This window comes from Pongo abelii, chromosome 10, assembly GCF_028885655.2.
Source record: "Pongo abelii isolate AG06213 chromosome 10, NHGRI_mPonAbe1-v2.0_pri, whole genome shotgun sequence".
Lineage (NCBI taxonomy): Eukaryota > Metazoa > Chordata > Mammalia > Primates > Hominidae > Pongo > Pongo abelii.
The window spans coordinates 35,200,468-35,226,929 of record NC_071995.2 but is presented as its reverse complement, the minus strand read 5'-3'; the positions used below and the strand labels follow the sequence as shown (position 1 = coordinate 35,226,929).

At 34.8% G+C, this 26,462-nt stretch overlaps 1 protein-coding gene across 3 annotated transcripts; it reads right to left on the bottom strand.

Annotated features, from left to right (window-relative positions):
* Positions 1–317: 317 nt before the first annotated feature.
* On the bottom strand, positions 318–8,924 carry ALG10 (ALG10 alpha-1,2-glucosyltransferase). Of its 3 annotated transcripts, none has more exons than XM_002823094.6 (3): positions 8,567–8,924; positions 7,375–7,572; positions 318–5,673 (listed from the first exon to the last, which is right to left on the bottom strand). In XM_002823094.6, the coding sequence occupies exons 1-3, from the start codon at positions 8,735–8,737 to the stop codon at positions 4,621–4,623; spliced, it is 1,422 nt and encodes a 473-aa protein (XP_002823140.2). In that variant the 5' UTR covers positions 8,738–8,924; the 3' UTR covers positions 318–4,620. The 3 variants fall into 3 exon arrangements, with proteins under 3 accessions (XP_002823140.2, XP_009245888.1, XP_054383071.1); XM_009247613.4 differs by having other exon boundaries at positions 8,593–8,677; XM_054527096.2 differs by lacking the exon at positions 318–5,673 and adding an exon at positions 6,174–6,324 and having other exon boundaries at positions 8,567–8,886.
* Positions 8,925–26,462: the final 17,538 nt, after the last annotated feature.

The following is a 26,462-nucleotide window of genomic DNA, read 5'->3' as shown; positions in this document are numbered from 1 at the left end:
AATCCTTTTTAAAATAAGGTTATACACATACCAATCAGACACTGACTAGAGTTTGGACAAATACTATTCTCATCTGAAATGAGGACTAAAGACTAAACCACTTGCCTTATTGGTCCCAGATCCACAACCAAATATAAAAATCTTAACCCCCATGTTAAATGTTTTTTCTACAAGCCCATGGTTCCTAAGTCATATTTAAATTTCCATTTAAAAATTTTCAAATTTACATCACAATTCTTACTTGCTTCACTTTTTAATGAAATTCCAATTATTTCAAAGATAATAAATGCTTGCTAACCTAATAAACACAAAATGTATTTCTTCATATGAATAAATATTTTATTTAAAAGTGAGTCCAAAATAACAGTCCACTATTTAGGTGGTATAAATAAAAATGGTAGATCCCTTCCTCTCTCCTCTCTCCCAACAATTCTAAGGAAAATAATATCAAGCCAAGTGGCAATTAAGTTCAAACTAGAAATGCTTTCATTAAGCTGTGTATTTATTAGAAATAAATTACATTAGGCTATTTATACAAGGTATTTTATGACTGGCTATGCACATTTCAGAAATAACTCTAAGAAGGCAAAGAAAAGGCCAGACAGCTAAAATAATGTATCTTGCCAAAATGAGATGCTATGTTTAAAATGAGAGATACTATCTTTCCAAATCATTTAAATACAGTCAAACGCAGTTCAAAAGATTTCTGACTATCCATTAATGGAAAACATAAACGTACAAAATTCACAGCATACCTGAAATCTTACTAATTCACCTAAAGATAACATATCTCTAGAATTTCACAGAAGATAGAATCCGTTCAAAATGATGTATTACTGAACCTATAACGATTTATGGACTAGATCTTTTTATGACACTTTTCAAAATAGACATACTCACAGACTTTAGTAACGGTAACTGTAGGGCTCCATATGCCCTCAAGCAGGGCAATATTTTTTTCATAATCACCTTATTTTAATCAATTCGGCTAAGTCTAATGTTTAAAAATTCATGAAAAAAAATCCACTCAATAACTCTTGAAAACACAAATATAACTAAGAATGTTTCTAAAAGCAAGGATCTAAACACCTAAGAATGGTCTTCTCAGTTGTTTCAAGTGAATGACTTTGAGTTTGGTATCATTTCTTGAACAACTAAAGGCAAAATGATCTGTTGTGTCAAGTTCTTACATAATCATTTTATCTGTTACCTATTTTGGAAAATTCACCAGCAAATGGCCATCTTTGAACTGCTAGAAAATTTAATCAAGACATTTACCTTAAATTCAAAAGTACTGATAAGCATTCCTGTTTTAAAATAATAAATAGTTGAAAATAGCACCTTTTAATACATGACATTCTTTTCTTAAAATGCTAAGTACTGTATTTTATGTATTTTATTTAAAATGTGGAATATTAATCTGTTTCTCTCTAAATGCAGATTTTCACCAAAACATCTCTTAAAACAGCAGGGACTCAACACTTAAAAATGAACTAGAACAGCTGGGCACAGTGGCTCACGCCTGTAAACCCAGCACTTTGGGAGGCCGAGGCGGGTGTATTACCTGAGGTCAGGAGTTCGAGACCAGCCTGGCCAACATGGTGAAACCCCGTCTCTACTAAAAATAGGAAAAATTAGCTGGGCGTGGTGGCAGGCGCCTATAATCCCAGCTACTCGGGAGGCTGAGGCAGGAGAATTGCTTGAACCCGGGAGGTGGAGGTTTCAGTGAGCCAAGATCACGCCATTGCACTCCAGCCTGGAGGACAAGAGCGAGACTTCTCCCAAAAAAAAAAAAAAAAAAAATCTAGAACAGTGATCCCTCCAAAGAGCAGTCTTCTTTAATTACAGGGTAGAATATTTTCCTCAATTTTGCCAGACTAGATCAGAGTGGAAGCTTCTCCTCTAAGAAGTATTCCTAAATACAAAATCCTTGCATTAATATTATCAGACAAAAAGTTATTTTCCCTAAATTATACATTCTTTTTTCAATTTTGACTTCCCGGATTTAGTTCTCCATTATAGTAAATTAATGACAAAAGTATAATTTCTTTGAGTGTCCTCTCTCATCTAATTTTTAAAAAGTCTGAGTAAAACATGTTTTTCTACAATCACTGTTATAACTAATGCAATTCTATTTTCTGAGTACTAGAGTACAACCAAAAAATGGTCTGTATTTATCATTCAAATTATACTTGTAATTTTCACCTGCACACAATTTTATATTTGTAAATGTAGAATCATTACTTAAAACTCGGAGAAGCAAAATTTGACATTGAGGGGAAAGTAATTTGTTCACTTATAGCTACTTTTAAAGTTTGGAAACATAAAATTATGTTAAAAGAAATGCTCTATTCATAATTCGAAGTTTACATGTCAAATTTAACATGCCCAAATAATACTTTCCTGTAATGGAATGACAACCCAAAAAATACACTCAAAATAATAAACACAAAATTCAAAAAGTAACACAAAATAATCCTAACCCAGCAGTTGTTCCCTAATCTACAAAATAAGGTCAGACCAAATGATTTCTCAACTTTCAATTCTGACATTTTTTTAAATACATAATGGAATCAAACACTAGTCACCTTTAGCTTTACATTACCTCAGAAGTCACTTATTTTTTAACCTCTCAGTAAAGATACTGAGAGTTATTTAAAAGGTATCAGCTAAGATATTATCTCCTGATCCAACAATCCCACTTCTGGGCATTTATCCAGAAGATTTGAAATCCATATGTCAAAGAGAAGTCTGCACTCCACATTCACTGCAGACAAGTCACAATAACCAAGTTATTCAATCAACCTAAATGTCCATCAATAGATGAATGAAGAAAATGTGGCATATATACACAATAAAATACTATTCAGCCTTTAAAAAGGTAGAAATTGTGTCATTTGCAACAATATGGATGAACCTGGAGGACATTATGGTAAGTGAAATAAGCCAAGCACAGAAAGACAAATACCACATGATCTCACTTATTTGTGTAATCTAAAACAATTAAACTCACAGAAGTAGAGAGAAGAATGATGGTTGCTAGAGGCCAGGGATGTGGGAATGGGGAGATGATAATCAAAAGATACAAAGCCTCAATTAGACAGAAGGAGTATGTTTTGACTTTTTTTAGATCTATTATACAACATGGTGAATACAGCTAATAATTAAGCACTGCACATTTCAATACTGTTGAGAGTAAATTTCAAATGTTTTCATCGCAAAATATGTCAAATATTTGAGGTGATGCATAGATTAGCTTTATTTAATCACCCATTATATTCAAAAATCATAATGCCATTTGTATCTCATAAGTATATATAACTATAATTTGATATATAATAAAAAAATTTTAAAAGGTAGTCTCCTAACAATCATATGAAGATTATCCTAAAATGTTCTTTAGTAACTGTCATGGACTGAAAAGTATCCCACGAAGAGACATGTCTACTCAGAATATGTGAATACGAAATTACTTGGAACATGGGTCTTTGTAAACATAATGTAAGGGTCTCCAGACACAATCACCCTCGATCAGGGTGGGCCCTACATTCAAAGACACTGTCCTGAAAAGGTAATGAAGAGAAGACAAAGGGAAAGGCCGTGTGAACACAGAGGCAGAGACTGGAGTGAAGATTGCTGTCTGCAATACTTGGACAAGATTTGTCCATAAGCCAAAGAACTCCAAGAATTGCAGACAGCCACAAGGTATTAGGAAACAGATATAGAATGTCTGTTTATGGATTCTTCCTTAGAGCCTCCAGAAGGAACCAACTCTGCTGATACTTTGATTTTAGACTTCTGGCTTCCAGACTGTGAGGAAAATTGTTGTAAGCACCCAAGTTTGTGGTCATTTGTTATGGCAGCCCTGGGAAGCTAATATAATATGTATTTCAGAAAGGAAATCCCCCTTTTAAAGGATTACAATCAACACAATTTGTCTTTGGCCATCATACATTTCATATTAGGAATTAGTGAAAGAGCTTCATCATTTCTAGATTGTAAACAATAACCAACAATTTGATGTCTAGACAGGCATATATGAGTCTCTACTTTATCATTTACTACCTATGCATTTCTATTTTGACTTAGAATTAAAATTATATTTACTGAAATATTAAGCAACTTTTCAATCAAGAATATCACCTGACCATTTGTAAATATTTGCTAATACATTGTTATTAGGTTGGTAAAAAAGTAATTGTGGTTTTTGCCATTGAAAGTAATGGCAAAAACCACAATTACTTTTGCACTAACCTAATATTTCTCTCTGAAGAGAATAAATTAGTTCCAGTAATATGAAGCATACCCAGTTTTAATAAACTTGTACATACAAAACATTCCCAAGTTTTTTAAGGGGCCAACATTATGAGAATGATATGAGATATCTGAAAACAATTTTATTTTCCCATTTTTCAGGCCTTTGAAGCAGGTCTTAAGCTTTCTCAGTTCTTTGCCACTTAATTTCTTACATATGTTTAAAATATATATAAAAAAACTAATGTAATTTGAGGACCACCACTGCACCTAAAAGAAATTCCATGTTTTCCACCTATTCAGTTGTTCTTTGTAGAAATGGTCTAATTATTAAGTCCATTTTCACAGTTCAAAATATCACTGATATTACCACATAAACCTTTGAATGTCCTGACTATTTGGCCACTGAAAAGTCTTGTTCAGAAAGATGAAAAAAGTTATGAAATTAACAACTGCATAGCAGCTCAGTTCACAAATGAGTCTGGATGTGGGAGGCAGAGGTATGTTAAGCCTATAAATGATATAAGGTAAAATGAAGTAACGAAATTCCAGCAGTTTCTGAGGAACTATGACAATGAACAAGCATATGAAAAACATTAAATTCCAAAAAATTGACTTTGATTTCAATGAGTCAGCTATACTCCAACCAGCAAATATATAGGCTGGAACTAACAAATATTTCACAGTTTCATATCTTTGAAAAACTCTTTTCCACACATAGAAAGTATAATGTCTATTGTCTGCTAGCAAGTATTTATGAGCATAAGTGAATTTCCAAACTAAAAACACAGAGACTAAGGTAACCACAAAAAACAGAATTCTACGTTTCCAAACTAAGGAAAGAAAAGTCTTAATTTTGCTAGGAGACAGGAGATGAGGAAAGGAAAAAAAGAGAGTAAATGAAAAAAAGTAGAACAGTTGAGGAAAATGAAGACAGGCTTCATGACTACTCCGATCGCCAATAACAATTCCACCATTAACTACTACAAAAGCACAAAACAGAAATCCCAGAAGGATGTAGGGCCAAGTCAAACAGAAAAGCATACTCAAGTTTTTAAAGGACATGGAATAAGCCAAAAGAAACTGAAGAATTTTTCTGAATTCTGCAAATGGTCCTTTAATAGGTGGAAGTCTGTCTTCCTTCTTTTGTAGCTCAGTTTTCCAAGCCTCAGTTAACTTTTGTGCAATGACATTTCCTGCACAGAAGACAGCCCAGATGATATTTGTTTGCCGAAACATGAAGCCACAAAATCCAAGGAAGGCTGAAGTTTTATGATTTCCATAAAGACACATCAAATATGCAAAAAGAGTAAAAAACATAGATCCTGCTTCTGTATAATAAAGGAAGTTAAAAAAATAAAGTGTTGGAAATACTGCTAGTGTTAATGTTGACAAGACTCTCTGGATACTTGAGGCAACCTTGGAGGAAGAAAAAACACAGATAAAATTATTTTCATGATAAAAAATGCTATTTCTGCTTGCCTAATGAAGAAATTTATTTAAAAACTACTCAACTACTCAAACCTTCTTTAAATAAAATTAATCAATATTAATCTTATCTCTGGCTTTGCAAAAACACAATATACATTTATAAGAACACTTCCTGGTACTTTTTATGTATACCTATCAGTTTGGAGACCATGTGTATGCCAAATCTTCTATAGCTTAACACAATTTGAATCAGGCAATGATTAGTTAAGGAGTTATTGAGTGCAAGATACCAACTAAGTTCTATGGGGACTATGGAGATAAATAGAACACAGTGCTGGCTCCACTTCCCTAAGCTTATGTTTTAGTGCCTTCAGTAAGGATTCACTTAGCCATAATCACCACTTTCCTTTAAGGAAATCCTTCATAACTCTACACAAGGGAGAATGTAAACATGCATATGGTAATTATATACCATACCCAGACTTACTTTTTCAAGATGAAATTTTCATGATGAAATAACAGGTATTTTTCTGAAAAGTGAGCCAGTCTAAAGTTATATATCTTCTTTTGGCCTTTGTGACATGCTGTTTCAGAATTTCAAAGTGTTCTTATGTTCTTGAATTGTATACTCCACTTAATCTAAATCACCAAATCAGACCATGCCATTTCCTTGATTAAAATTAAGTTCTCTCCATTACATGCTAAAGTTCAAAGTCCTCTCTGTGACATATAAGGGCATTCATGACCTATTTCTCTAGCCTTACATCCCTCTACTTTCTAATCCTGTAATTCCAAGACCAATTCCCTGCACCTCGTTGTTCAATGCCTTTCTTCCTTTGCTTATGCTGTTTGTCTCCCCAGGATTAATTCCCCACCCTACACAGCCCTATCCGTTCATCAAGACTCAGCTCTGGTACCATCTTCTCTGTGAGGACTTACTGAATGCCACATACTCCCCTCCCTCCCAGAAAAGCAGTAAGTGTTCCCCAGCTCCTTCTCTGTATCCTCATAGCATCTTATGTTTACCACTCTATCATAATTGACACTACTGAAATCATCTCTTAAGGTTAAAAATAATTATTAGAGTTAATATTTACTGAGCCCTTACTATGTATCTGGCACTATTCGAAGCATCTTCCATTTATTAAGTTTCTTTGTTCCTTTATAACAGTTCTATAAGGCAGATTCTATTGTTATTCTTATTTAATAGATGAAGACATGGAGCCACTAAGGGTTAACCTGCCCACGGTAACAAAACTGGTTAAGTGGCAGGGAGAGAATTCTAACCCAGGCAATCTACCTCCGGGGCCTGCACTGTTACCACATCAAAAGTCCTCAGGTAAAGTCTGTTTTCCCTAATGAATATATATGTTTTACAAGAAAAAGACTGCCTCATTTATCTCTGTAGTCCCAGTCCCTAGCACATGGAATAAGCTCAGTATTTATTGAACTGGTTTGACTCACTTAACAAATATTTACTTTAGATTTTACAAATAAGTTATTCAAGTATTTAAATACAAATTTATTCTAAAATGGAGATGGAGGATTTAAATTTACCTTTACATAACATACAAAAATACAAAGTTACAAAGTGTTAAAGACATTTTTCACCAAATCTCATAAAACTAGTTCATTGTAATTGTGGACCTGACTACACATAAACTTGTAATTAAGTATTCTGAAACATACCTTGTTTCTGGGTTGTACCTTGCGGAAAAGCAAATATAGTAAATAGAAGTTGCCAACACTGAAGAGAAGATTAACAAATCTGAGCATCCCAATGGAGCAGACAACATGTTCAGACCATCCAAAGATCCAAATGGCAGGTTTGACCACTCCAACTGACACCAGGTACAAGCCAGGTAATGTAGTAATCATGGGATCCCACTTTAAAACGAAAGAAAATGAAGTAAAAGCAAAAGGTAATACGAAAGAGACAGACACAAATATGTCAAGTCCAACTCTCATCTCCAGCAACAATCAGAAATTTTGAGAAGTTATTCTATGACAAGATTAAGTCAGTCCTTGGCAGAACAGGATTAGTTTTTCTTATTTTTTGCCCCCGGACCAGCTTAGTGACGGTTCAGGTAGCAGCAACCAATAAACAACAACTTAAAATCTATTTCTATTTTCCAAGAAATGTTCTTTAAAAGCCTTTATTTTGATAAATAAACTGCAAATGTTCCAGTTTTTAAAAGGAAACATTGTTTGGGACTCTAAGTTTAGGAAAACATTTGGACCACAGGTTCCATGATGACAGCTAACATAAACTGAGACAGAAATTGTGCCAAACCCTCTGTATTAACGTTACAATATGGCCTATAGTAAAGATTATTGTCATTTTGCAGATGAGTAAGCTGAATTTCTGAAACTCAGAACATCTCCAAGATCACAAAACTAGTAAATCACAGCACCATGATTTAAGATCAGATCTTTCTCTAAAACAGACTTTTCGGTAGCTGAAAATCCCTCCAGTCCACCCTATCCCACCCCTAAAATGCACAGTCAGGTGCTTGACAGGTGAGCTAAAGGGAAGTTTTCTGGTATTTCCAAGGAGCACCCGAATGCCTTTAATCCTAAGACAAGGAAAGACAAAGTGGGATCGATATCGTCAGCTGCCAAGAGGAGCGCTCGGTTCCCCATTAAGTATTCTCCCAGATCACTCCTTCCTGGGGGACAGATCTGCTGTTTATTCATTCATTTAATAAATATTTCGCAGATCTCAGCGACAGGAACAAAAGACTATACCCAGTTTCTTTCATGTTCTGAGGCTGGGCGGGGAGTGGAACGGAACGAGTTAAGTCTAAAGATGGGAGAAGGAGCTGGGGACGTTGGGACCTCTCAGGCCTCTCCTGGGGTGGGGATAGGTTGGGGACCCCACCTGGGAAAGAGAGAAATGGCCCTCACAGTAGCGCTGCGCCTGAGGCAGGTGGAAGATCTCGTCCATGTAGGGCTCTCGCAGCGCCCGGCTGAAGGCGGAGAAGAGGAGGCAGGATACTAAAAAGGTACAGCTCAAGGCGGCCGAGAAATAGTAACCCTCATGCTGCGCCATTCCTGCTCCCACAGCCACTGCCCAAGAACCCACTCCTGGAAAATTCTGAGCCCGGAAACCCGAGCTGGAAACTTGGGCTCGAAATGGGCGCGCTAGGCGGGACTAGCCAGACGGGGCCACATACCGGAAGGCAAAGGATGTTGGGAGAGCGCGGATCCGGAAAGATCCGGTCGCTGTTTCCCGGAGTGACGGGTTTAGATAAAGGACCGGATGATTACCCTCTCAATCGCATTGCCCGGGGCGCACAAAGTGTTAAAACTTCCGGAAAGGGTGGATCTCGGATTTCGCCAGCGCGGGAGGTGTATGGCTTGCTGCTTAGAAAAAAAAAAAAAAAAAAAAAAAAAGCCGCTTCTTAGCTTGGATTTTTCCTGCTTATTTCCATCACCTACCAGAAGGTGGCGACGTTTCCCCACGTTTCCAATTCCAAGCCCTTAAATTTACACATTTTTTCCCCCGTTATTTCTGTTCTTTCTCTCCAGTGATCCGAATTAATTAAACCCTCAATTCCAAGACATTTCATTCCATCAACTTTGGAGTGTAGGAAGGGGGCGTTGGTTGTGATAGCAAAGACTGAGACTTTCAGATGAAAACTTGAAGAACCAGAGACCCGTCAATGCCGAATGAACTTCAGTGAGAGGAGTGTTTGTTCAGGTTCAAAGAGAACTCTTTCAAAATGTGGATGCTGTCAGAGGATTTAGTTAAATTGACATTCCTAGTGCACTCTCATAGCCATATTACCCTGTAGGATTTGGAAAAAAATATATATTTTAGAATTTGGGATGTTTTAGGTGTGCCTGTAAATTTGGTTGTTAATATCTGTAAGGCAGCCTTCTGTTTTTCCTACTAAATCATAAGCGTGAACATCTTAGTTGGTGGCATTATACATCCTTTATGTTTGTAGTCCCCCAAATGGCTTTCACACAGTAGGCACTTAAATTTATGGACTTTTATAGGCTGTGTAGACATCATCAAATTCCTGTATTCTGGGATTAGGTGCTGGGGGCAAGAGATGAGGTAAATAATTTGAAGAATGCCGAAGATAAATTATGTGTTGTAATTTTGTCTTGAGCATGGTTGGCCATGTTTTGTAGAAAAACTATTTCTCAGGTACCTCAATCAGGTTGCCTTTGGCAGGAATATATCAGAATTTAGTTGGGATTTAGGGTTGCAAACCTCAGAGTTCTCAATTGAGCTCTTTTTCTGGGTTAAAACTAATTCAGTATTTCTGAACTTAAGAAAGTTTCTTAAATTAAGCTGACTGCCTTTCCATTCTGTCTCTGCCTGTTTCCTCAATGATAAGAGGAGGTAGTGGTGAATGAGGGCTGGGATGGGAACATTTGCATTACTGGAATAAAATCATGTCAGGATCCTACTCTGATGTGATGCTTAGCTTTGTTTTAACCATTATCTCCCATTTTATTATTGAGTCCATGCTGTACTTATCTGTTTAAGTCACTTGTAACACATCTCCAGATGATTCAGTCTTCAAGAGGTTGATGTGATCTACAAGTAATTAGCTCCTGACCTGTTGACCTGCTAAATCGTGTTATATATACTCTGCAACTTACTGACCCACCCTAGAAACAGTGGGTAGTTTTTAAAGGGAGTAGAACAAGACTAGACATTTATGCTATCCATTTTTCTTCACAACAATTGCCACCAATAGTTTATGTTAAACATTTGACTCCTATACATGCTGCACACATCCCTTTACATAAAATGGAAAGTTTCAAGGAAATATGGGGTTCCAGAACGGCTAGGGATCTTTATTAATAATCTACTTGACTTCATTTTATAAAAGAAGCTGGTTTTTAAAAAATGATTTATGTAAAATTATATAAAAAATTAGTGTCAGAACCAAGTGTAGGAATTAGAACATCAGACCAAGAATAATAAAATAACTTCATAGCCTTATAGGTTAAAATAATCTACAGTGTATACTGAACTGAATGTTTCACTAGTCCCAATAACTTAACATTTACATTCCACTCTCCTCTGTTTCCATACACCAAGTTGAAATACAAGTTTCATCTTTAAAAAAAATGTTCATCTTACAGACTAATTACATCAAAATCTGCTGGGGGATCATTGTGAAAAACTAGATTCTAGAGTGCCATCTCAAATCACTGAATAATAATCTTCATATTTGGAAACGATTGATGTAAAACATATTACCTAAGAATGTTAAGAAGCTCCATGGGCTCAGTAGAGTTCTTCGTAGAGTACTTCACTCGTTTGTTAATGAGTTACTTTTACTATCTGCAAATCGATGAAGCTGTTGTCACTTTTCTACTCTTAGATTACAACATCTTTGATAGTCTTGAAATGCTTTCCAAAGCTCTGCTCCTAAATCAAGACCTATTAAAATAGCTACCTCTGGGGTTTTAATGAAATAGATTACATTTTATTAGACCTATCATTTAAAACTAGATCAGCATTAAGTTCAACTTATATTTTCCATTCAGAATTCCAACTGCCATTTTCCAGATGTTTGTGAAAAAGAGTCATTAGGATGAGCAATCACATTGTCATTGCACATCAACTATTTATTTGTGCTACTTGAATTATGATAAATAAGTTATGGCAGAAAAAATGGGCCATTTCTGTTGGGGTTCTAAGGATAGGTTGTTTTAGCAAGAAATAAATCTTTTTTGTTTATAAGCTATGAAGATTTTGACTTTATTTCTCCGGTATAACCTAGCTTACTTTGATCAATTAAGACATTCCTAATTTGATGAACTCACATAACATTGCATATACTTAACTGTTTGAAACAGCCATATCTGAACAGTGAATTTCCCCAAAGGCTGTAACTGTAATAAACTTTGAAGTATTAGTCCAAGAAACATCCTGCCTCTTATTGCACCCCTTTTCACTTGTCGCTGAATGAAAACATTGGCCACTTGCTAATCATAGTGATGGTTTACTCCTTTCTAGGTGACAATCTGTTCTAGCTGCAGCAGAGTACTGCACCCTGGGCCAAAAATCACAGATGATAACCTCTAAAATGCAACTCTACCCTTGAGGTCAATCTTAACATATCAATTTAAAATTCTATATTTTAAAATTAATGAATCAACTAAAAAAACACACACAACATTTTAGTACAAAAGCATTAGCAGGTATTTTAGCTCTACTGAAAATGTCTTGAAGACATCGTGTAGGGGACTGGTTAAACCTAAGTAACACACACACACAGAGACTCTTCTAAAAAACAATATTTATTTGGGTTTGAGCATTACAGTGAGAATACAATGAACATAGCCAGGGAGGTAAAAGAAGACAAAGGATTTTAAAAGAAAAATGAAGAGGGTTACATAAATTGCTTTGAGACAATTATCTTTGGTTATAAGGACTGGTAGAAAGGGTGGCACCAGTTTGAGGTTGGACAGGCAGTTGCTGGGCAAATGTCCTCACAGAAGTAATTTTTTGTGAGATTGTGGTGGCCTTTGTGCAAAGTTGTGGTTTGTGCAGTGTTTTGTTGTAGTTCCTGTTGTCAGGCATACATGCATATAAATCCTCCCTTTCTGGTCTTCCTTAGCTCCATTTTTCAGGGTTTTTATGCAAGTGGCCCCATTTTGATTCTGATAACTTTCATAGAACAAATCTTTCTGGTTTGTGGCAGACTTTCCAGTTTTACCCTTGAAAGTCTCAGGCCAGGTAAATTCTGTAGTCTCAGACAAAGAGAGATGGTTGGTGATATGGTTTGGCTGTGTCCCCACTCAAAATCTCACCTTTAATTATAATCCCCATAATCTCCATGATCCCCACGTGTCAACGGAGAGACCAGATGGAGGTAATTGAATCCTTGGGGCAGTTTCCCCCGTGCTGTTCTCATGATACTGAGCGAATTCTCATCTGATGGTATTGTAGTGTTTGACAGTTCCTCCTGCATTCATTCTTCCTGCCATCTTGTAAAGAAGGTACCTTGCTTCCCCTTCGCGTTCCGCCATGATTGTAAGTTTCCTAGGCCTCCCCAGCTATGCTGAACTGTGAGTCAGTTAAACCTCTTTCCTTTATAAATTACCCAGTCTTCAGCAGTTCTTTATAGCAGTGTGAAAAAGGACTAATACACTTGGTCATTTAGAAAGATATACCATACAACCCAAAGCAAAACTTCCTAAATATTTTTTTTATAACAGTGGTTCCTAAAGTACCACAGCATTAGTATCACCTGGGAACCTGTTAGAAGTGCAAATAATTAAGTCTTGCCTTAGACCTACCAGAAAACAAATCTGATAGCAGAGGGAGCCAAGTAATACGTGTTTTAACATTCATTTTGTAATCAATTATGATTCCCTTAGATTACCAGGTGGACCTGATGGACATGAAAGTTTGAGAATACTGCTGTCCTCTACATTTCCCTTGCTTTTCTGATCACTCATGCTGCTTAGTCCCCTGGCTTCTCCGATTCTTCATCTCCAGGCTTCACCCTACCAAGAAACAAAGTTCATTGCCAATGAACATATAGATGCTGTTCCTCCTCAGCAGCTGAAGAAGAGGAGCTTAAATACTTACAATTTAATGGCTTTTAGTTACATATATTTATATTCATACAGATGTCTTTTCTTTCAAAAAACCATGTGAAGGGGAACTGTGCTTTTTGCTAAAATAAGTAGCTGAAACACCATAGTCCTACAGCTATTGCTGCCAGTTAGATAAGAAACATTCCAGGAAAAGAAACTTCATGAATTCCTTTTCCTTTAAACTGCATAAAATTTAAAAGAATCATAAATTGATTATTAAATGAATTGGGCTATTATACTGATGAAATTACGGTACTATTAAATCAACCAAAGTAAAAAGTTAGAAGAGAAGACATTGAATTAACTTTAATTCTTAAATAATTTTACATTTTAAGAGACACAGTAAAATGATCTTACTAATTTTAAAATTTCAGACGTTAGAGTGAGATTTATGATACAATTGTTATTACTGAAAAGAGGGAGTTTTTGTGAAATATTGAGGAGGGTTTGTGGTTAATTCCCTTTTGACTTTAGAAGCAGAGTAAAACAAGAGGGCATCCTTAGGCTGAGCATTAGGTACCCTGCACTGGCTAAAAGTTTGGCATACATTCAAAATATTACTCTTTAAACATGTGCATGTTCTCAGTTTAGTGAGAATGGAGATCACCTGACTTTTCATTAATTAAATTTAAATGCAGAAACCCTCATAGTGATTTTATTTTCACCAGACAAAGCAGAAACATTGAATCAGTAGTTTCTGATCTCCTGTGGTTCCTGTTCTTTCTAGATTTCCTTTCGTTTTTGCTTCATTTTGGGTTGGTTTTCTGAATGAGGCAACAAACTGTATTAAATGATTTACATTTATTTACTATAATAAAATGAAACACTACACTGTTTTTTCTGCCTCCAAATGTTAGTTACTATAACTGCCAAATTTCAATGACTGCAAAAATGTGTGAGAAAGGTCTCTGCATTTAAAAACTTGCTTTTTAAAAACAGTATTTCCACTAGAGGGTGCTGACAACTTCAACAGAATCAGGACCAATTTGTTACTTTTGCTACCAGTTAGGTTTTAGTTTGTTTACTGATTCCAGTTATGTTTTAGTTTATGTTTACTGACTGTAGTCATGTTTACTGACTGTAGTCATGTTTACTGATCAGCACTCAAATATCCACCCAATGCGACTGCCGCTCAGGATGGCTATGTTTGTAATTTTTTAAAGTTCATTATTTACAATATTAACAATTCATTACTATTATTTTTGGTAATGAAAATGTCTTACAATAGTCATGTCATCATGCAAAAAAATATTGGAAGCAGGTGAGAAACCAGACTCTGATGGAGATACAGGCACATATGGGGTGATTGGCTGCCTCTGGGGAATGAACAACACACTGCACACTTGTCTGGGCCCTTCAATCATGTGAAGAAAAAGCCTTAGTTCTATGAGGAAGGTGAGATACTTCCACCCCAGGAGGCAGCCAAAGATCCTGGAGATGGGAGAGAAGTAAAAATCTTTTGCCCTCAATGGAGTAGCAGGAAGGTCTTCAGGCCTCCATCCTTCAGTAATTCAAAGCAGAGATATGGTGCTCCTAGTGGAGAGGCAGCAAACACTCCCTGGCTCTAAAACTGCCACACATGCAAGGCACAGTTTGGCTACTATAGTGGGGGGGAACAGGAACAACTTGAAAGCCCTCCATTCCCCCACTCAGGTAGGGCCTCAAGAAGGATGTGTCTACCACTGAAGATGGGCCAGGAGCACTGAACCTACCTCCTCACCTCCCACTATGAACCTGGCTGGCACTGAGTGACAAGAAGTCAACTGCTGTGTTGGGGAATGAGACAAAGGATGGGGAGAAAAATCCCTCTGAGGTGCAGGCTTGCAAAGAGTGCTGAAAGTTGAGGATGGAGCAGGAATACTGAGAGGAAGACTTTCGATATTCAGGGCTCAGCACTTAGCACAAGATAAAAACAGATCTCCACTAGAATTTGAAGTGTGTGTGTGTGTGTGTGTGTCTTGATTATATTACCTAAGCACACATTTTGTAGGGTATATACCTAGGATTGTAATGAGTGTCTCATAAATCTGTGCATTTTCTGGGTTAAATATTAACATTAGGTCTTCCAAAGTGGTTGTACCAATTTATACTTCAAGCAGTATATGAGCATTTTTCTTCTATCATATCTTTATCAACACCTAGTATTGTTAGTTTTTTGTTACCCATTCTGGTGCATATGTTATGGCATCTCATTGTAGTTTTAATTTGTATTTATCTAATGACGAATGAAAATAAGCTTTTTTCATATGTTTATTGGTCATTTGAATATTCTCATTTATAAAACTTTAATTCAAGTCAATTGTCCAGTTTTTCATCAAGAAGTCCCTGTCACAACCAATCCCCATGACATGTGATTACCTATGTAAAAAACCTTCACATGTACTGTCAAACCTAAAATAAAAGTTAAAATAATAATAAATAAAAATAAGAAAAAGTCAAGAAATGGCAACATAGGCTTGTTACTTCAATTTACCAAGGTAACTGTCAAACTATTGAAAATAGTTAAATCTTGGGAAAACAAATTGAAGTTTAGCAAGGATAGTGACCCTTATTTAGAACAATTATAAGCTTACTGCACTTATTTTACCTTTGGAAGAAACACAGATGTTCATTTAAAAGTGTGTTTTGTGGCCTGGTGCCTGTTCAGATCCCTGTATTACTATTTTTGAACATATAAGTACAGAAATTAAGAATAAGCTTTTAGAAATTTTTATAGCAGTATGGCAGAGTAATTTTATTTTTGTAGAATTAATACTAAAAATGAGCTTATATTTTATATGTCTGTTTTTTCTTTCACTTTTCTAACAATTCATTTTTGTTATATTTCATAGAATTATTAATCCATGATAGGTTGGAAATTTAGAATAAAACTAGTTATTTACCCTGTGTAGTTTGAGAAATGTTCTATTACCTTGTAACAAATGAAAGTTTAACTTAAAAAATGAAATAAAATAAACAACTTTGTACTATGTCCAGAAGATGTGTAAGGTGATATTTTTGATCTGGTAACTTAAAAATTTAATATAATAAATATTTAGCATAGTGTTATTGTTTGGCCAACATCATTTAGTAGAATGCTCAACACTCAACCTAAACTTAGCCTTTTCTTTTATTTTTGAGAATTCAGTGCTCTCTGAGTGTCAGGAGGGTTATTTATCAAGCAAGCATAAACTAATTTGGCTTTTTATTATGTGCCAGAAGTTTAATTTTTTTTCATGATTATGGGTATTCTTCATTGGTAGAGCACTCTACTTTTCCACCTCTGCAAACACATTATCAGATAGCTCATTGCAGTGAAAGCAAATCTTAGCCAAATTCCTCAGAAAAATGGACATGTATTAGTTATAATGAGGCAGAAGCAGCCAATAAATCAGTTTGCAGGTTGTAGTTCCTTCTCTCTGGTCTATGGTATCCTGGCCAACACTTGTATGTATGTCTCATTTCTAAGCAGATGTGATGATAGTCTTACACTACAAATGGCAAACCTTGTAACCTTGTAATCAGCTCTTGAACTGAGACTTTTTTATTTCTCTGTCTCCCTCTCTGTCTCTTTTTTTTTTTTTTTGAAGTTGAGAGAAATTAAATCAATACTTTTGGCTTTCTACTGCCATGAATCCTGTTATACCATTCCCAACTATTTCCTTAACTTAAACAGCAGTAATACTGGCAATCAAAAACTTGTTTCATAAAACGTATATTATTTACTACCACTTAAAATGTCTATACAGATACAGGTTCCTCTTTTGAAAATTATTTTTATTGAGATAAAATTTATGCACAGTAAAATTCACACATTTTAAGTGTACAGTTCTATGCATAATACCGCATGGGTATAAGTGAAAGTCTTGCAGATAGATTTTCTTTAAATCCTAACTGGCTAGATCAAATTAATTAATGTGTTAAATGGCTGATCAAAATATTTTTATTCAACTTACCTATTCATAAACCTCTTATTTCTCAATGTAATATGAAATATAACAGCTTTACTGAAAATATTACATGCTTTCATTAATGAAAAATAAGTAATTATCACAAATGCATTTGGGTCAAATGCTTATGCACTTTGTAATCACCTTATGTTCAATGCCACCGACCTAGGCAAAAGGCTGCAAATATAAGAATGTCTGTGGAAGGCTATTCATTTTTTAACTTGATTATTCATAACACCACTATTATCTTTCACTATATAATTAATAATATATAATTAATTATATTAATATATTTCAAATAATATATTTTAATACACAATAAATAATATTCTTTACGAACATTACTACCTCAAACAGTAGAAATCAACTGTGTATTACATTCAAGCAGAAATGTTAAAAGCCACTAAACAATTAACTCCTGCACTTTTTCCTCTGCCATAAGAATGTCAGGTACTAAATAGGGACTGTATCTTTAGCCTTTGTTCTGAGATGGAAATTCACAGAGTCATAGCAGCCAACCCACAGGTGCCTACAATACTATCAATGAGAAATATATGTTTGATGTTGTTGCTACTGTAACGCCACTTAATATAGTGCATTTATTACGTTGCTAACATTATTTGCCATGTAGACACTTGATAGCAAGTAACATACTCGGTGCTTAACACAGTATCAAACATTCAGTAGTCCTTAATAACTACTGAACTATTCATTACTCATTGATGACACTTGAATAAATAAAAGAACTGAAAGCTATCCTAGGATATAATGTCACCTAAGTTTGGGAAGAAGAAAAGTAGTTAAAGTCATTGAGGGCTACTTGAGGAGATGGGAATAGATTGGGTCTTAGGAAACTAGGAACATCGTGAAGCCATTAGCGCAACTCTGTGCATTGTCGTTTGCCTAAGAATCTGTAACTAATTTAGTCTAGAAAACAGTTTGGTGGAGCTTGAGTAATGAGTCTTTTGTTTGACATGCTCCTAGTAAATATTTAATAAATATCTGTTGATCATAATGCCATTTAAAATAACATTTCATAAAAAATATATCCTGACTTATTAACATAAAGAAATAAATCAGAACTTAGGGATACTTCATCAAAGATTATAACATTTCTTTGATTAGCAAGTGAGTAATGTAAAAATTCCATGTTACTAAATTAAGATCACAGCAACACAAATTTACTTGGTTCATTTATTTAAAGAATACGTTTTAGCTTTATTTGTGATGGTTCTAAGTATGCTTACAAATGTATTGCCTTATTTGGAAAATTTAATTAAATCTCTGCTTTGGGAGATCTTAGTATTATTAATGTGTAAGGATAAATCTGAAACAGAATCGTGAAAATGACAACATTAATAGCATAGGTATTAATACCTGCTTTTCTCTTTTAGCAACTTCAATTCACCATGTATTTGAATTAATACAGAAATTTATATCCAGAAGAGTTAAAGTTGTTATAAAATCAGTCTCCTTGGAACTGCTACCATTTATCTTTTTCAATATTGCAGGCAGGTACTATTTCAATTATTTGACACATGGAATTTTGGAAGAATAGTAAACTGTAGCACATCTTTTATTTGTATCTTAGAAAATTTTTCTGGATTCTACAATTGTTCCAAGGACAAACAACTTGTCAGTCCAAACTGTACCAATTACTATTAGTGTAAGAAGACTCTGTGACTACATTTTGGTCCTTTATATGATCTCCTGAATTTTATATTGACCTGCTGGTGAAGAATATTCTGATACATTGCAATATTGACTTACTAATAAATTACTACAAATATAAAAGAGGGACCAAACTTTGTTCACTTTATTGCTATAGGAAGTCAATTTATAGCATTTTATTAAAGAAAAATACTCCATGTGAATCTTTGTTATTGACACATAGTCATTCAATAAAATAGGTGATTCATATATTAACTATAGAAGATTTAAACATTTAAAATTTAAAAATTTGTCTGACAAATTTCTGAGGAAGTTGATATACCTGAAAAAATACTCATAAACCAGATGCTTTATCCCTAGTATTAGAGAAAGCTTCACAAAGATGCTCAGGTTTAAAATTTAAAATAATATAATTTTAGTTAGATGTCAGAAAAAAGGAGATGTGGGTAGGAGGAGGGAGCATTCCATTTAGAGATATCAGCACAAGAAAAAGTAAAGAGGTATGAAAATGTGAAAGATTTGAAGAAGTGCATTCAAATTTATTTTCAGAAGAAAATTAAAAAGTAGAGAAATAGACAATTTTAAAATCGTAGTTTATTTAAATCCCCATAGCAGCCAGTCATCTGTTCTAAATATATCACTTTGTTCAAGGACATCAATATTACTGCAGGTTCCAAGATGAGTCAAAAACATACTAACTCTTTAAGAGTCACTGTTTTTCAAGAATATTTATATATTACATATTTTATGGTCCACAGTCATGCCCGTTAATCCCCTCTTTCAAGGTAATTCACATTAAACTAGCTAGCCACAATGAATGTGGTTAGGTGGAATATTTTTATACACTCTTTTACAAGTATTTGTAGCCTGAATAAGGAAAACTGAATCTTTCCAAAGATGAGGACTGAGACTACTTCTAAATCCACACTTTATTCTGGTTTTGAAAATAAAACTGTGCTAATGGAAAGCATTGTTTTCCAGCATGAATTAAATTATTGTGGTCTATATTTCCTGATGGAGAGAGTAGGTTCCTGGCAAAATTATGTTACATTTGCATTTTGATAGCATACAGCTTTAGGCTGTTCCCTTCAAATTCAGAGAAATACAAATATATTATATTAGAGTATTCTCAAGAGAAATGTAAGTATTCCATTATATTTTACCAGGCACATTCATGGGACTTCCAATACAATCTATAATTTTTGTAAATCAAACAGCCAAGTAATGAAATATGTTATTTTCCAGAAAGTAGGATACATATATCTCTTTCATCATTGATAAGCTTATTTCATTTCTCTAGCATATAAATCATTAATCTCTTAGAGTTGTGTTTATTACAAGAGGATTTTTTAATACCAACATGTGAAGCTTATATAAGGTGAAGGTAAAATATTTAGATTGTTATCAATATAGTCTCAAGAGTAAAAGCTTTAATAAGCAAACATGGATTTACAAAGCAAACAGCATAGGGATAATTTTTCAAATTACATAATGTTTTCATTGTTTGAAAACAAAACAAGAACTACAACACCAAAAAGAGTAAGGGTTCCTTTCCACAGCAAATGCCCTAGTTTAATAAAAGAAAGATTTGATTGTTAAAATTAGAATTTGTATATGAATTTGCAGAAACACATTTATTCTCTACAGTGAAGTTAGTAGATATGTAAAGACATTAATTAGTATGAATAACAACATGTATGTTGTACCTTTGATGTTGTCTTAGTTTCCATAAAATCTGTTATTTTGACAGTGTTCATTTAGCATGATTAATAAATGAAAATATTTTAACCTAATAATTGATGGTCATTATTCATAGAACAACAATAATTAAAATTTGATTTGTTTATTTATGATAAACATGGTAAAATAATTACCTATGTGAAAAGCATTTATTTTAAATAGATTCATGTATCTTTTGATAAACAAAAGATCTACACATTTTATCTCTGTCCCTAGTACATTTATTCCATCACAGAACTTCTTAGTTTGAATACATAATTTATATACACAGTTTGCCTTTTAAACTGGAATTTCAATCTTTCAACAAGTGTTTATTAAGCACTAAGCACTAGGGAAAAAAGCAGTTAATACAATAGAAATAACTCTTTTTCTCATGGCCAACCATCTACTACAGTGTTTCCTAAGCAGCAGTTTTTTTAGATGTTGTCTAAAGGTACATAATTCTCTATAAAAATTTTAAAACACAACTTTCCACAATAATTAAAATGTATTTTATGCTGTCTAATATGATAATCACAGCCACATGCAACTAGGGTACTTGAACAGAGACTTTAATTAACTAATTAATTAATTTTTTTGAGATAGAGTCTCTCTCTGTTGCCCAGGCTGGAGTACAATGGCTCCATCTCGGCTCACTGCAACCTCTGCCTTCTGGGTTCAAGCAATTCTTTTGCCTCGGCTTCCCTATTAGCTGGGACTACAGGCCTGTGCCACCATGCCTGGCTAATTTTTGTATTTTTAGTAGAGAGAGGTTTCACCATATTGGCCAGGCTGGTAACTTAATTAAATATTAACTTAAATATTATTTTTTATATTAACTTCTCTTTAATGGCTAGTGGTTATTGTACTAGAAAATGCAGTGCTAGGTGTTCTTAGAGTTGATACTGCAATGCTAACTAGGCACTTGTGTTTGATTTTATGTTTATACCCAGGCTTGCGATGTGTGGAGGCCCAATGATAACATGGCTGACCATCCTACTCATAAATGTTTCCCGATGCATAATTTGAATATTGAAAGATGGTGAGAGCTTTTGGGTATCATAAAACTATAGCAAATATGAACACTGGCCTGGTACAGTGGCTCACGTCTGTAAATCCAGCACTCTGGGAGGCCGAGGTAGGCAGATCGCTTGAGCTCAGGATTTTGAGACCAGCCTGGACAACATGGCAAAACCCCATATTTACCAAAAATAAAAAAAATTACCTGGACATGGTGGTGCACCTAGCTACTTGGGAGACTGATGTGAGGACGGCTTGAGCCCAGGAGGTGGAGTTTGCAGTGAGCCGAAATCGCACCACTGCAGTCCAGCCTGGGTGACAGAGTGAGACCTCATCTCATCTCAAAGCACACTTACACACACACACACACTCACAGACACACACACAGTAAATAAGAATGTCTAACTGGAAAAGTCCAATGGCATAGTAGCAAGTATGCAATTTAGGTTACAAGCATTGCTTAAGTCTATTAATTTGCCTTGTAAATTTGCTTCTTATATTTGTTTAAGTATTGTAAACAAAAGCTAACTCAGTTTTATGCTGTACTTATTTAAGTAAAAAAATAATTTAAATATTTTATCAATGCTGAAGAGAACTTTTTTTCTTGAAAAGGGTCATTAGTCACTGAAATTTGAGAAATATTAGTCTAGCGAATAAGATGTAGTCACTGTGTTGGCAATATTCAACTAGCTTTGTGGCCTATTTGACTCTCACAACCACTCTATGAGGCAGTTATAACCAAGATCTTGGCTCACTGCAATCTGCTTAAAGTCCTATAGAACAAATAATGATTCAGGGTTTAAATTCACATCCTTTTTATTCCAGAATAGTGTATGCAGTATGCTAAGAAGAATAATGGCTCCCCAAGAGTGTCTACCTCCTAATCCCTGCAACTGGTGAATGTGTTACCTTAAGTGGCAAAAGATACTTTGCAGATATGGTTAGGTTAAGCATTATGAGCCTGTTCAGTAGGTCCAACATAATTACAAGGGGTCTTAGAAAATGGAGAAAGGAAGGTCAGAATGAGAGAAGGAGACATGATGATGGAAGCAGAGGTCAGAGTGATTTGAGAAAGGGACCACAGGCCAAGGAAGGCAGGAGGCCTCTAAGGAACTAGGAAGGTTAAGGAAATGGATTCTGCTCTAAAGCCTCCAGAAGGAATGCAATACTGCTGACACCCTGATGACGTCCTTACAAGGCAGTTTAGGGTCCATTTCTTACCCCTTTGTGAGGAGGGACTTGGGGGAGAGTGTAGGGAGGGATGTTGTGCTTCACTAAAAACCCCTTTCTTCCAGCATACATCGCAATAAAGGAGCATTCAATTCAGTAACATGTAGGACACCCTCAAGAGGATTTCTGATAAATACATTCTTCTCCCTCATTTAATTTCCAGTGATGTTTTATGGGCAATTAGTTACAGATTGAATATATACACTTAAAAGTGTTTAGTTTATTGATCCCATAATCTGGCTCAAAAACAACTTACGTTTTTATTAGAAAACAGAAGAAAAAAATGAAATAGACACATTTGGTCCTGAAAAGTGGCTGGAGAATCTAGGATGTTGTATAGAGACACGTGCTCAGAATTATCCACCAACGATATTGTCACCCTCCTATGCCAACACTGAAAATGGTTGCCATTTTTCAGAAATGAATCATCTCTACTTTGCAAAATAATACAAAATCCTAGAGTGGAAAGTGAAAGAAGATAAAAGTAAGGGGTTAATTACTATCTTTTAAAAATAACGCTTTGTAAGACAAAATTGCTTATTTATGTTTTATTGAGGGCCAGGAGGGCATCTTCTTCATATCACATAGAATTAGTTCTGCAAATAGTGTAATTACTATGCTTGTCTCATTATGCTGCTATTTTCTGGTTTTCCAGGATAAGGAGAGAAAAATATTGGCTGCCTTTTCACAGATTCCAGGTTTTAATTTCTCTCTAGGGTATAATTTGTAAGAATAGAAAATAAATCTGTTACACATTGTAAAAATATAGAATCATAAACTAGTTTTACTTAAGTTGAATATATTCATATATACCAATAAGAGAAACAATACTATTAATTGTATTTATGAAAGACCCAAATTTACAAAGCCGAAGAGTATGAGTTTTTTATCTTTATGTAAAACCTACAAAGATTTGTAAAGCAATTATAGATTACCATTTTACAGCTGAAAAATTTTGAGTCTAGAAAGATCAACATGCCTAAAGTCATGCAGATGGTAAAGTAGTTGAATCTAGGGCTTCAACCCAATACTTGGCATTTTCTTTTGGTTTTGGGTTGCTTTTTTGATTCATTGGTGAGTGACTTGGTAAATGAGATAGGTGCTCCTAACACCTAGGAAGTTAGAATTGTCCATTGGGATAAACAGCTGATTTCATTATAGAAACTTGGATAGGATAGTAGGAAAGGTTAAGAAAGGAAGCCACCATTTATTGTGCTGGAACTTAGAGGCCATAGATGTAAAAATTTAAACGTTAGTGAAACAATCAGTTCATTACCTAGACTTTATCTCCATAATTACAACCTTCTTTATATTTGAGTACTCTTACTTAAATTGTGACTGGCTATTCAATTTTATATTATGGTGATGGGTATATTGTCTAGGTAATGTTTGGTGACAGGTGCTAGGCACTTCTGTATTATCTGATTGAATCCTCATAGCAACACTGAGGTACATATTATTTTACCACTAAAATCTGAGACTCACAGGTTGAATGCCCTTCCTGAAGTTATACAACTAGAGAGTGGCAATCTAATAAACATTCTTTCCATCATGCTATTCCCTGCTACTAAGTTTAAAGGGAGTTACTAACTGTCTTACTCCATGACAGATTCCTGCAAATCGAGTTAAAAAAAAGATTCTTTGGAGAGGGCATGTAGCATTTCTTTTCCATAAAAGTTGCCCTTCCTAAGTGATAGTTACATGTGAATGATTTCTTTAAAAGAGAGTGAGCATCTTTGCCTTGTTCCAGTTCTCAAGGGGAATGGTTCCAGCCTTTACCCATTCAGTATGATATTAGTTGTGGGTTTGTCATAGATTGCTCTTATTATGTTGCGGTGTATTTCTTTGACGCCTGGTCTGTTGAGGGTTTTTATCATGAAATGATGTTAAATTTTACTGAAAGTTTTTCTGCATCTATTATAAGGCTTTTGCTTTTAATCTTGTTTACGTGGTGAATCACCTTTATTGATTTGCCTATCTTGAACCCACCTTGCATTGCAGGAAGGAAGCCTACTTGATCATGGTGAATTAACTTTTTGATGTGCTGCTGGATTCAATTTGCTAGTATTTTATTAAGATTTTTGCATTTATATTCACCAGGGTTATTAGCCTGAAGTTTTCTTTGTTGTATCTCTGTCAGATTTCGGTATTAGGCTGATGAGGTAGGGAGGACTTCCTCTTTTTTGATTTTTCAGAATAGTCTCAGTAGGATTGAAACCAGTTCTTTGTCTTTCTGGTAGAATTTGGCTGTGAATTCATCTGATCCAGGGTCTTTTTGGATTGGTAGGTTTTTTTTTTATTACTAATTCAATTTCAGAGCTTGATATTGGTCTATGCAGAGTTGCAATCGCTTCCTGATTCAATCTTGGGAGATTGTGGGTTTCCAGGTATTTATCCATTTCCTCCATATCTTCTTATTTGTGTGCATAGAGTTTCTCATAGCATTCTCTAAGGAGCTTTTATATGTCTGTGTGATTAGCTGTAATGTCATCTCTGTCACTTCTGATTGTACTTATTTGGATCTTTTTTTCTTTATCTAGCTAGCAGTCTATTAATCTTATTTATTTATTTTTTGAATAACCAACTCTTGGGTTCACTGACGTTTTGTATGGATTTTTGCATCTCAATTTCATTAAAGTTCCTCTCTAATTTTGATTATTTTTTATCTTCTGCTAGCTTTGGAGTTGGTTTGTTCTTTTGTTTTCTAGTTCTTTTAGGTACAAGGTTAGATTAATAATTTTAGATCTTTCTAACTTCCCGATGAAGGTGTTTAGGGCTATGAACTTTCCTCTTAATATTGCCTTGGCTGCATCCTAGAAATTTTGGTAACTTGTGTCCTTATTTTCATTAATTTCAATTTTTAAAGAAATTTCTGCCTTAATTTTGATGTTCACCCAGAAGTTATTCAGAAACAAGTTGTTCAATTTCCAGCCTGTGGTCAATCTTAGAATATGGGCTATGTCCAGATGATGAGAATATATATTATGTGGTTTTTGGGTAGAGTGTTCTGTAGATGTCTATTAGGTCCAATTGGTCAAGTGTCAAGTGTAAGTCCAGAGTTTCTTTGTTAGTTTCCTGCCTTGATGATCTGTTTCATGCTTTCAGTATGGTGTTAAAGTTCCCCACTATTATTGTGTGGTTGTGTAAGTCTTTTTGTAGACCAGGAAGAAGTTATTTTATGACTCTAGTTATTTTATGACTCCAATGTTGGATAGTCAATGAAATAGAAAACAATCTTAAAGGCATCTAGAGGAAAGGGTCAATTTATGTATGGAGGGAAAACCATCAGGTTAGCAGCAGACTAAATTAACATAGTTAAGGCTTCTTGTTGGATTGTACCCTTTATTGTTATGCAATGTCCTTCATTGTTCTTAATTTTCATTAAAGTCTAAAGTCAATATTGAGAGGTTTTCTGTTCTAGAAGTTCAGTTTAGTTCTGTATTAAAATGGTTGTTTTATCTAACTTAAGAATAGCTATTCCTGTTTTGTTGTTGTTTTCCTTTTGCCTGGCTGATATTTCTCCATTATTTTACTTTGAGCCTGTGAGTGTCATTACATCTGAGATGGGTCTCTTAAAGACAACAGATGGTAGGGTTTGTCTTTTTTATCCAGCCTGCTAATGTGTGTTGT

Coding starts and splice junctions, on each gene's coding strand:
- ALG10 (XM_002823094.6), bottom strand. CDS start 8,737: ATGGCGCAGCATGAGGGTTACTATTTCTCGGCCGCCTTGAGCTGTACC. Junction 7,573..8,566: donor GCCATTTCTCTCTTTCCCAG/GTGGGGTCCCCA, acceptor TTCGTTTTAAAG/TGGGATCCCATGATTACTAC. Junction 5,674..7,374: donor AGGTACAACCCAGAAACAAG/GTATGTTTCAGA, acceptor TCTTCCTCCAAG/GTTGCCTCAAGTATCCAGAG.